This window comes from Podarcis vaucheri (genome assembly GCF_965113315.1).
Source record: "Podarcis vaucheri genome assembly, chromosome: 4".
NCBI lineage: Eukaryota > Metazoa > Chordata > Lepidosauria > Squamata > Lacertidae > Podarcis > Podarcis vaucheri.
This window is the reverse complement of record NC_138762.1, coordinates 78,032,910-78,044,981: the sequence shown is the minus strand read 5'-3', so window position 1 is coordinate 78,044,981 and position 12,072 is coordinate 78,032,910. Positions and strand designations below refer to the sequence as shown.

Below are 12,072 nucleotides of genomic sequence, written 5' to 3'. Positions count from 1 at the left end.
TGGCCTGGGTATGAATAATAAAGTTCTTGTTATTATTGCTGCAATCTTATATATACTTACTCTGAACGAAGTATCACTGAATCTAGCATGAATTTACTTCAAAGAAGATTTGTGGAGAAACTGTGTGTGTATATGTATGTGTATGTGTGGGAGACATAGATTGCTGGATTCTGATGTTTACTTCAATAGATATTTTTGTGTTTCCATGGTGGCAGTAAAACTTATCATTCCCTGGGTTGATGTCCAGAAGTTGGAAAGAACCTCCAATATCTTGATGACTGACATTATCCGCATTACCACTCAAAGTAAAGAACGCGATTTCTCTATGTTCCTTAATATTGATGAAGCATTCAGGATAATGGAACAGTTGGCAGATGTAACTCTCCGCAGGCTACTGGATAATGAGGTCTTTGAACTGGATCCAGGTTTGCAAGATCCTACTCTGATCACCAAGAGGTAAATAGTGACATCGTTTTGTTGAAGGGGTCTCATATTTCAAGTAATATCCCGCCCCTGCCCGCCCCTCCCCACTACCTTTGTGTCATGAAGTCTAAATAAAGAGCAAATCTATCTGGGAAAGGGCAGGGAACAAAATACAAAAATAACTTCAATCAAGTAAGTCCTGTGACCCTTGTGGTATTATTCAGAACCAGTCACATCTTTAGCATTTCTCTGTAATGCAGGAAGACACACAAGCTTTTTCAGCCCAATGGTCACATTCTGTTGTGGGCAATCTCCTGGAGGCCACATGACAGCATTATTGGATTAAAAGGGAGTCTTAATTTGTGCAAGATCTGCGCTGAATAATGCCTTGTTGTACAACTTCACACTGCATTTTTTTTAAACAATAATAATAGTAATAATTTTTTTATATTCTGCCCATCTCACTGGGTTGCCCCAGGCACTCTGGGCAGTTTCCAACACATTAAAACACAGCAAAACATCAACCATTAAAAAAACTTCTGTACAGGGCTGCCTTCAAATGTCTTCTAAAAGTCAGATAGTTTTTTAATTCCTTGATATCTGAGGAGGGCGTTCCACAGGGCAGATGCCACTACCGAGAAGGCCTTCTGCCTGGTTCCCTGTAACCTCACTTCTCGCAGTGAGGGAACCAGCAGAAGACCCTCGGAGCTGGACCTCAGTGTCTGGGCTGAATGATGGGAGTGGAGACACTCCTTCAGGTATGCAGGTCCAAAGCCGTTAAGGGCTTTAAGGGTCACCCACACTTTGAATTGTGCTTGTAAATGTACTGGGAGCCAGTGTAGATCCTTTAGGCCTTGTGTTATATGGTCCCGGCAGCCACTCCCAGCTGCATTCTGCATTAGTTGTAGTTTCCGAGTCACCTTCCACCAAAGCAAACACATTTTCCCCATTATGTAGTATAATATCTTGCCTTGCCGGTACATTTTCCTTTAAAAAGAAAGAAAGAAATATATTGAGTTGAATCCAGGCTTGATTTGGCAGAACTCTGCTGATTCCATGCACCCTGGGACAGAAGAGTGGGGAGACAATTTTCAGCAGCTCTTCCTTCCCCCAACCCCAGTTGCCTCCCCAGATCTGCTTTGGATGGTTGGAAGACCCTTCAGAAAAAAGTGGATAAATAGCACATGGATTTGGAGGGGGAAGGAGGGTGCTAGAAAATGCCTCCTCCCACTTCCATCTGCAACAACCTCCACTGAATCAGGGTCCCATCCACGAATGGAAACAGCAGTTCCATTTGCAGTGGGATATGTCTGGATCTATTCCAGTTGTGTTTTTCCCTGTAGTTCATCATTTGGGAAGAGATGGGATTTCCAGCCAACATTCGCTAAAGCAGAGATGGAGAACCTGCAACCCTCCAGAGATCGCTGAACTCCAAATGCCCATCACCTGCAGCCAGCATGACCAATGGACAAGGATGATGGGAGTTGTGGTCGATCAAAATCTGGAGGGCCACAGGTTCCCCACCCCTAGGTTAATAAAGGATAATGCTCAGGCAGTGAATTACAGAAGAATTAACCAGCATTTGCTCCCAAAAGCAAAGAGAGATTGAAGTATTACATAACCACAAAAGCTCTTTATTTTAAATGCCCCGAAATGCTTTCAGCGGTACCCAGACATAAGATCTTCTTAATATGAGTGTTTTAAAACGTCCTCTTATTAATGGACTCTGTGTGACTGTTTGCCAAGAATGTGGAAAGCACAAAAACGTTGTGTATTATATTTTGCTACATACGTGATATTGCTTGTGCATTTTATTTTGCTACATTATGTGATATTGCAACTTACAATGAACATTTTCTGGTTTGAATTGCATGATTGAGCAGATGCTTTCTTATAATCTTGCCTGGATTTTCTTAGTGTGTATAATTAGTGCAGTAGGCAACCACACTCTAAGGAGTCCTGTATTAAAAGCAGCAGTTTGGGGGCACAGTTGGACTTTCTCCAAGGTCTACCTTTCCCCCTTGAAATTCTGTGTTCAGAATAAGTTAGAATTGTTTTGCAAATCTGCAGCATGAATTCCTTTGTTTATATGGTATGAAACAAAGTGCCATCTTAAACTTCAGAATTCTTTATATGTTACGCTATTTATGTCACATACCTGTGGTTCTTAAATATTTTAGTACTGAGGATTATTATTCTGTTTTGTTTGCTCTTTGCAGTCCAACACATTTTCTTTCTTTATAGCTATTGTGTGGGACCATACTTAAAGCTTTCAAATTGATTTGTTGCTTAGAAGGAAATTTCAAGCAAAGGTTTACAGAGTGGACGAAGAATTATGGAATTAAGTAAAGTTGCTATAAAGGATTACTTCATTTCCAGCTGCTGCAGCTTTTTCAAAGAGTACAAAAATAAGCACATTCCTTATAATAGAGCAGGTCTCTCTCATACTGAACCACGTGAAGTCTTTTTAAAAGGAATGCCTTAAATACAGAGATGTTCACTCCTTGTGTGAGTTGAAGGCACTTCCACTTATGCAAGAAGAAGTCTGATTTTTGCTGATTTCCCCTTCCCACCAAAGCCCCTTACACCTCATTCCAAGGCGCACTGCAAGTTCCATCACCATCGTTTGACTTGAAGAGCAAGAGAGAGAGAGAATCACTGCAGCCATGCCGCACTTCAGAAGTGCTATGCACACCTACACAGCTCAGTGCAAATGGAGGGATGGCCCTCCCAACAGATGTAGGGCCCATGTGTTTCTGAAATACTGAGAGCCCTTTGGAAATGCCGCCCCAGTGCAAGGCTCTAGTTTGTGTTGTGCTACACTTTAGTTTGTGCTACACTTTAGAAACTCAGCAGTCAATGATATTAAATGTTTTAGTCAACTATTCTCTGTATTTCCCCTTTATTCAATGCGTACTGCTAATGCTGTATTTCAATGCACGGAATAGAATTTTTAAAATGGGAAGTCATCACAACTCTACCATAAAGTGTTACAAAATCTCTTCATTTACACTGAGCATGAGTGGTATCTAACAGCTCAACTCTGCTAAAAAGCCCTAAATTTAAGAAGTACTATATAGGTGTATTTTATACACATATTTAAAGCTTAATATATGCAGTGACTGTACAAAGTATACTGTGATATCTGTTGTCTTTCCAAGAACAAGCGTTTTAGAAACTTATTTTCGTGGGAGAGTAGTTCCCACCCTTCATATAGATACTGGCAAAGAGGCTTCTACAAAATGAACTGGAGATGTTGTCACTGATTCAACTCTGTTTTGGTCAGAATGGAAAAATATTTTTGTGCTGAGCCAATGCAACACTTAGTCATACTAGCAGATTGTTAGTTGACTTTGTCAGGTGATTATTATTTTTTCTTGTGAGGAAACTTTGACTGTAAACACAATCTTTTCTTCCTTTGAGTACAGTTTTCTGTTGTTTGTCTTTAAACAAAATAAAAACTTTCTGACTTGCTTCAGAAGCCCAGCTAGTCTGTTCTAGGGTTGCCATACATCCAAATTTTCTCAGACATATCTGGAATACCTCAGTTGGCAGCAGTGTCCAGGCAGAAATTGGGGAAATGTCCGGGAAAATCCGGACATACCGCAGCCCATGTCGGCAGTGCTGTTTTTGCTGTTTTTCCATAAGGGGAGCTAAAAACAGCATTTTTTTTGCTTTTGCCCCCAAAACTAAACAACTTTGGCAAACCAATCAATCAATCAATCTGTGGATTTTCACTGTTTAAAATATGGCAACCCTATCTGTTCTGGATTTTGAAATGGTTGCAAAACTGTCCTCTGTACTAAGCAAAATGGCCCACCAAGCTGTTTTATTACACTGCTGTCACAAATGAAAAAGGCATTCTAAATTCTTAAAACTACTTGAGCAGGGGGAGTTGATGGATTTCTGTTGTCAAATGAAGCACAGATGCCAGAAGGCACTCCTTAGATTCTTTAGCCCACACTTTGCATTCTTTTACTGAAACAGAGAGGGAAACTATTTCTTCCTTAAAGCGAACTGTTTTGAGGGGGAAAGTAATGTGCTATGAAGAGAACTGTAGAACTTAAGTGATAAACTGGTATATTCATAGGCACCCATACCATACTTGTGTTGCTTATATAGGGTAAGGGGTTTGCGTGCATACACATATGTGTCTGATTAATTCCTTGGGAACCCTTGAGGCAGATTTTGCAGGTGCATGGGGAGAGGAGGTGAAGGGGAACTCTAGTTTCGTGAGTGGAACGCCCCACTTGCAGCGTTGAATACAACCTGAGGTTATTCAAATCCTGGCTAATCGAAATGGATCTCATTTGCCACTGCAGTAAATATGCCAGTGAGAATCTTCCAAAGGCGGGCAAAATGCCATTAGCCTGTTGAAGCTGGAGCTTAATGGAAACGATTTTTTAAAAAACGCTTTTACTCAGGACATAAGACTCAACAAACAACAGCTTGCAGTGAATGAGCAAGTGTGCTAATACATGCTGCTCAAAGTGTGCTGCATCTCTCCTCCCAGAACACTAGGGTGGTGTTAAGTGCCAACCAGTGCTCTTAGTTTATCTCTCGCCAAACCAACCACGAAAGGAAGCAAAGATTCATTCTTTGGTAGGAACAAACTATGAGTGCTGGTTCATATGTAACGTTAAGCCTCTGGTTTGCTTCCTCTGGGTACATTGCGGGGAGAAGGGCGGGGGGAGTGAGAATTGAGCCATGGTTATTGGCCTGCTTTCTTGCTCATGGTAAGGAATCTGTTGTTGAGCCTATGGCTTACCATGACATGTGAATTGGCCTACTGCAGTTTTATTTTGTTAAATAAGAAAGCAAATCAAGTTGCTTTAAGTTTCAGCCTTTGAAAAACCTTTTGTTCTGTTGCTTCTTTCAAAAGAGATCTTGAGTTCAGAGCACGGAATGAGTACTTCAGAGCTTTCTTCCGGTTACCAAAGAAGGAAAAGCTGCACGAAGTTGCAGATTGTTCCCTGTGGACTCCCTTTAGCCGCTGTCACACAGCTGGAAAGATGTTTGCCTCCGATAGCTATATCTGTTTTGCTAGCAAAGAAGATGGCTGCTGTAATGTTCTCATTCCACTTGTAGAGGTTAGTTTTTTGCCACTTTGAAAATCCATAATTCTTCTAACGAACCACCTTTCTGCTTAAAAAGATACTTAAATGTGAGAACAGTTCTATCTATTTGTTTATCCTAAGCTGTATAACAACTCATTGCGCGTATGCTTCAGGTAATGTTGAGCAGTTTTGTGGTACTTAACAATCAGTCCAGGGTTGCCAATTAAAAAGTAATTGGCTTCTCTCCACTGAGCAATATTAATCATGGATGTGCAGCTCTATAAAATGTGTTCACAAGAAACTTTGCCACCAGCTAATGTGAAAACGCTGTAGAAATTCTTAATTCAAACCAGTTACACTCTAACAATCTTTAGCCAGTCTGCTATGCTCACAATGAATTTTCCCTACCCTTTCCATGCATGCTTATGTGTTGAAGTGGGATTTCTAAAATCTGCTTGCGGGGATGAAGGTAGGGAGTTCTTCTGGTTTGCACCTTTGGAGTCTGGTAGGCAATCTTGCTTAGATCCTGACACACATAAAGAGCTATTTCAGGCACTCCTGAGTACTTAGGCAAGTGGCTTCTTTCGACCTTTGAGAGGCAGAGCCTCGTGCAAAAGCAAATTATTTGTCATACTTTTCTGGGTTTTAAAAAAAGGGTTTGCTGTTATGTCTAAAGATCTCTTGGGCAATGGAACCAGTATGATGGTCCTTTGGATGCAGACCTTGGTGTTCCCCATCATAAAGTTTATCACAAACTACCTGAAGAAAAGGGACGCGGGTGGCGCTGTGGGTAAAACCTCAGCGCCTAGGACTTGCCGATCACATGGTCGGCGGTTCGAATCCCCGCGGCGGGGTGAGCTCCCGTCGTTCGGTCCCAGCTCCTGCCCACCTAGCAGTTCGAAAGCACCCTTAAGTGCAAGTAGATAAATAGGTACCACTTTATAGCGGGAAGGTAAACGGCGTTTCCGTGTGCTGCTCTGGTGCCGGTTTGCTGGAGCAGCTTCGTCACGCTGGCCATGTGACCCGGAAGTGTCTGCAGACAGCGCTGGCTCCCGGCCTCTAGAGTGAGATGAGCGCACAACCCTAGAGTCTGTCAAGACTGGCCTGTACTGGCAGGGGTACCTTTACCTTTACCTGAAGAAAAGCATAGACGTTCAAGTGTGTACATTATTTGTTTATTCTATTTATATCCCACCTTTTCTCCATAGAGCCCAAGGTGGTGTATACAACTTTCCCCCACTCTCCATTTTATCCTCACAACAACCCTGTGAGGTAAAGCAACTGTGACTGGCCCAAGGCTGACCCAGTGAACCTTATGACTAAGTGGTGATACAAACCCTGGTCTCCCGTGGCCTAGGCCTAGTAACTCTAGCCACTACGCCACACTGACTCTCGCACTGGTGATGTTAAAGGCAACCAGATCTTGTCTGGCTTACTTCAAAAATAAAAAGCATATTGAGTTAGAGGGGTTCTTGACATGGGAAGAATGTACAGCACAGGATTTTCAAAATAAAAAAATAGTTAGACAGGTTTTTCTTGTTTCCACCCCTACATTCCCCGGCCCATTAATAAAGAGCAGAGACTTATTTGCTGTTTCTTCTGTACCTTATACTTGGTTTTCTATTTTATTGGCATTGGGGCAGATCTCTGATGTGAATATATATATTGTGTTCATTTTTTTTTAATAGGTAGCTAGTATTGAGAAGATGGAGGACACTAGCCTTCTTCCCAATCCCATCATTATTAGCATAAAAAGCAAGACGGCCTTTCAGTTCATTGAGCTGAAGGACAGAGATACCCTGGTGGAGAATCTGCTTCTAAGATTAAAGAAAGTGAAGGCTAGCAACGCATCACTCCATAGAAATTTGAAAAGCAAAGAGATGGTATTAAATGTCTAACCTCTTTCAGCTGTATGCTCAGTATATTTTGCTAGTACCTTTAAAACTAGAAGAATACTACTGGTATTATAAATGGGTTCATTTTTTAAAGATAAGATGTGACAAACAATAATTTAAACATGCTCTCTTTCCCAATGTGGCTGCAGAGATAAGAAATGCAGGTCTAGTAGGGAAAAAGATGGAGGATCACCCCGATTTGTAACCCACTTCTAGCTAGAGGAAAGAGGATGATATATTTTGAAGATATAGGGAAGAAGAGTTGGTGGTTGAGCTCATGACATCTGCCTAGTCCTGTGTGTGCACTTACTCACTATAGTGCTGTGTAAATTTATAGCTCCTTAGTTTATATTTTCATCATCTACATAATTAGTTTCACATCTAATTTGCCAAATAGTGTAGAAGAGCAAAAAAGTGTAGTGAGCATAGTTGAAATATATATCTAAAGAGATGGCATGACAGGCTTGCGTATACTAGAGAATTACATTCCTTTTACTTGCTATGGATTTTGTGTATGGATTAGAGGCAGTTCATGGGATTTTTTATTAATGTGCTTTCAGCTGGCTTCAGGTGCTTCTTATTCCAAAGCAGAGAAAATAAAGTCAGTCGATAAACAAGTTTAGTAGATGTTTAGTTGTTGTTATTGGATCTACACAATAAAACTTTGAAACGGATTCTGTTTGTTTTCCCCCCCTTTACTTGTGCAGCAAAATTCTCATTCAACACATGCCGATTATGAAATTGGGAACTTGGGGATAGTAGCTTCACAAAGCAATAACGGGAGTGAAAATGACAGCAGCAGTAGACATCTGCTGAATGCAGAGGCCCTGAGTTCAGCATTTCATCCTTCTGGAATAGATGGTCTGGATTTTAGAATGGTATGTAAAACCACAATTTTAGTTATTGGAGACTTTTGAAAAGCTTGTTCACAGTCTCTCCTTGCATTATCTGACATACTATTAATATTACATATATTTTAGGTACCAGGCAAAAACCTTCCTCTTCCCCCAAGCCTTTGGCTAATTAAAAAATCCATGGCCTTTTAAATGGGGTGGGTGGGTTATTGCTTCTGTTTGCTACTATGTTATATTTTTGTGGGTTCATATTGTGATCCTCAGATGAAGGGCAGTATAGAAATTTAATTGTTGTTGTTGTTGTTAATGATGATGATGAACCTTGCATTTTAATGATTTTTGGGGGGAGGTGGCATTCTGAAATTCTTCAGAGAGAAACATCTGTCTAAACTATAGGACTGAGGCCTTCCTTCCTTTGTTGACATTAATGACTTCTTTCCTTCTGCAATCTATTCTCCTTAGCCCCATTCCTTTGTTTGTAGCATATATAGTATATACTTCCTATAGTACATAGGAAATGCTATAGGTTGGAGCAAATACCGTCTGTATCTGAGCAAGGACCATTTCTTCATTTTGAAATCAAAGTTGTAGAAACGGTTTTGCAAGTTGTGCCATAGGAATGATTTAATACCTCCTCGAAACAGATGCAGGTTATGTTGAGAATATGATAATGAGTTGTTACAAAAGCTTCTCATTATAGCATCTTTAAAATGTAATGTAGGAAATAGTCCCAAGAGACTGTGTAATGCTCTGACTTTTCTTCTGGTGCATTTCATCATCATTGTCTTTGATGGTTTGTGATTGCATATAAACTGTTTCACAGTCGAAAGCTGCTAAAGTGGTGTATAATAAGATAAAAATAAGATATAATGCAAATGACTCAGTGAGCTTAAAAAGCAATAAAACAATATCTACAATTGTACAATTCTTACTGGATTACATGAGATGTTTAGTTAGTTAAATATTGATATGTTACTGCTGTGTTTTATATAAATTGTTCTTAAGTGTTATATGTTAACTGTATTTTGTATTTGTAATATTCTGCAGCCTTTTAAATGTGTTTGTGGGAGGGGTGGTTATTGTTTTTTGTTTTACTTGTGCTTTGTAAGGCAGTTTTACCTTGTATTTGTATCCTGTGAACTGCCCTGAAATCTTGTGATGAAGGGCGGGATAATAATAATAATAATACCCCACCCATCTGGCTGGATTTCCCCAGCCACTCTGGGTGGCTCCCAACTGAATATCAAAAACACAATACAGCATTAAACATTAAAAACTTCCCTAAACAGGGCTGCCTTCAGATGTCTTTTAAAAGTAAGATAGTTGCTTATTTCCTTGACATCTGATGGGAGGGCGTTCCACAGGGCAGGCACCACTACCGCGAAGGCCCTCTGCCTGGCTATTGATAATAATAATAAATAATAGTAATAGTAATATGTTAGTTTGTCATTGTGAATCTAGTATGGCTGGGATGGAGAACTTGTGGTCCTCCAGTTGTGGTTGGACTTCATGAGCATCTGCATATTCACTTTCCCTCTGCTATTGTACTGAACTGTTTTTTATTGTTTAGAATGATAGCTCAGTCAGTAGAGCATGAGACTCTTAATCTCAGGGTCATGAGTTCAAGCCCCATTTTGGGCAAAAGATTCCCACATTGCAGGGGGTCGGACTATAGATGAGCCTTGTGAACTCTTCCAACTCTACAATTCTAGGATTTGCCTATATTGATTGTAATTTTGATATTTAAAATTGATGATTTAGCACTTTTTGCCAGCTGTTCTAGACTTCTTGCTAGAAGGAAAAAGCAGGATATAAGTATTAAAGGAAATTAGACACTTCCTAATTTTCTGCTTTCCCTGTTGCATAACTGGCTAATGGCTTGCATACAGGCTATCCAGATAATATTCATATTTGTAGCTGTCTTCCTGCTGCTTTGGAGCTGCATAAATATTGACCAATATACAGGACTGTAACAGCATTCTGTAGTCTATTTTTTGTTGCATTGTCCATCACTACAAACAAATAGCTTTCTCTGAACGAGAGGCTATTCCATTGCATCATGGCTTGTATAAATATGATGGATTTAATATTCCTCTCTTGGCTTTCAGTCTAGGGAGCAAATCAAAGAGAGCCTGTGGAATGATCACTTTGATGAGTATGGCAGAACTGTCTGTATGTTCCGAACAGAAAAAATCAGGAAACTGGTTGCTATGGGAATTCCAGAATCTTTACGAGGCAAACTGTGGCTCTTTTTCTCAGGTGAGAATTCTGCGGTGTGACTTTTCCAAGAAACCTGACCAGGTATTTCATCATGGAAAGAAGCAAGCGAGAAAGGGAAATGGATTAGATTTATGGCCCCATTTTATTTTCTAGTAATGGAAAAGAACCAGGTGATTTGGGTACAGCCCATAGAGAGAGAAATGTTTCGCTGCTAGCTGCTTAGGGCTATAGGTAATTAAATTATACCCATTTGTTTCATACAAATGGTAAGTAATAAGGTCTTTATACCAAAATAATAGCCTTTATATCAGCAGACATTGCTGAGATGTTATACTTGGCACAAAAAACTGAAATGAGAAGCTTAAGACTTCCTCTGCCATTTCCTTTGCTACAAGCTAAAAGCAGGACTGTTGGAATAAGATAACAATCTCTGATACAATGTTTGTGATTCAGATATGCAACACTTGCACAATTAAATCCTTCTATTTGAAATGGGATTTAAGACAGAGGATCCTATACTGCTTGCCCCATATTTATGTAAATTAGCAAGTTTTACCATATATAGCAAGTTAGGTTATTGAAGTATTATTTTCAAACTCACATTCCTTCTTCTGCACAGTGTTTCATATTACAAAAATGTAGTTGTGTGTTCCGGAATAATTTTGATTTAGGAATATGTTAGATATTCAGAATCTAGTTTCACATAGTTGTTCCTTTGACAAATAGCATATATTTATATTTGGATTCATAACTGATCTTCAGTTCTTGCTTTTCCTTTTCTTCAGATGCTGCAACAGATTTGTATACCCACCCTGGTTACTATGAAAACTTAGTGGAGGTGTCCATGGGCATGTGTTGCATAGCAACAGAGGAAATAGAACGTGACTTGCATCGCTCGTTACCTGAGCACCCGGCCTTCCAGAGTGAAACAGGCATAGCTGCATTGAGGAGAGTTTTGACAGCTTACGCACACAGAAACCCCAAAATTGGGTACTGCCAGGTAAAGAAAGATCCGTTACGCCACCAATTTGCAGATGAACTCCTTCGAAAATGACAGGCTTCAGCATGTTAAGGGAGATGCAGTAAGGCAGGGGGATGGTCAGTAGAAAAGGCGACAGCTTCTGTCTCGCCCTTTCCCTAGTATCACATTCTATGTGAAGTGCAGTTGGCCAGCTCACTCTCTGTGCAAGTTAAGATGGTTCCTCTGTGCTGTGCTTCATTTATTTCTTCTCTTCATTAGCAGTGTGGCCATTAGGGAAACTACCTGTGAAATGCCTCTCAGCTTCTGTGAGCTCTGTTTGTAGGTGACTTTGAGCAAAGGTTTTTCTCAGCTCTGTGTCCTGAGATCAGTTAAATGGAGATGCTAGAAAGCAGCTGTGCTGCTGCTGAACTAAGACCCCTCACCTTGAGGAGATATTTTGTCTTGGGTTACAGTTGGGGAGACCCCCCCCCCCCATATTTTTGTCACTTTCAGAAGCTTATAGTGAAAGAGTGAGAACTCAGTTCTGGAGCAAGCTTTTGTTGTCTATTTCATTACGCCCACATTGTTATCCAAACGCTAAATTAACAGAAGTCTCTCGCTATGTGGGTTGCAAGCTATATCCAAAGGTTTTGTGCTTCTAG

The 12,072-nt window shown here is 40.3% G+C and overlaps 1 protein-coding gene across 2 annotated transcripts in view; it reads left to right on the top strand.

The window, feature by feature from the left end:
• TBC1D8 (TBC1 domain family member 8) overlaps positions 1–12,072 on the top strand; it is a 48,879-nt gene that overhangs the window by 26,886 nt on the left and 9,921 nt on the right. For both annotated transcript variants that reach the window (XM_082218571.1, XM_082218570.1), the window contains exons 5-10: positions 216–456; positions 5,306–5,513; positions 7,169–7,363; positions 8,083–8,253; positions 10,338–10,488; positions 11,235–11,449. In XM_082218571.1, coding sequence (XP_082074697.1) covers positions 216–456; positions 5,306–5,513; positions 7,169–7,363; positions 8,083–8,253; positions 10,338–10,488; positions 11,235–11,449 — 1,181 coding nt within the window. The remainder of the gene's footprint in view (positions 1–215; positions 457–5,305; positions 5,514–7,168; positions 7,364–8,082; positions 8,254–10,337; positions 10,489–11,234; positions 11,450–12,072) is intronic.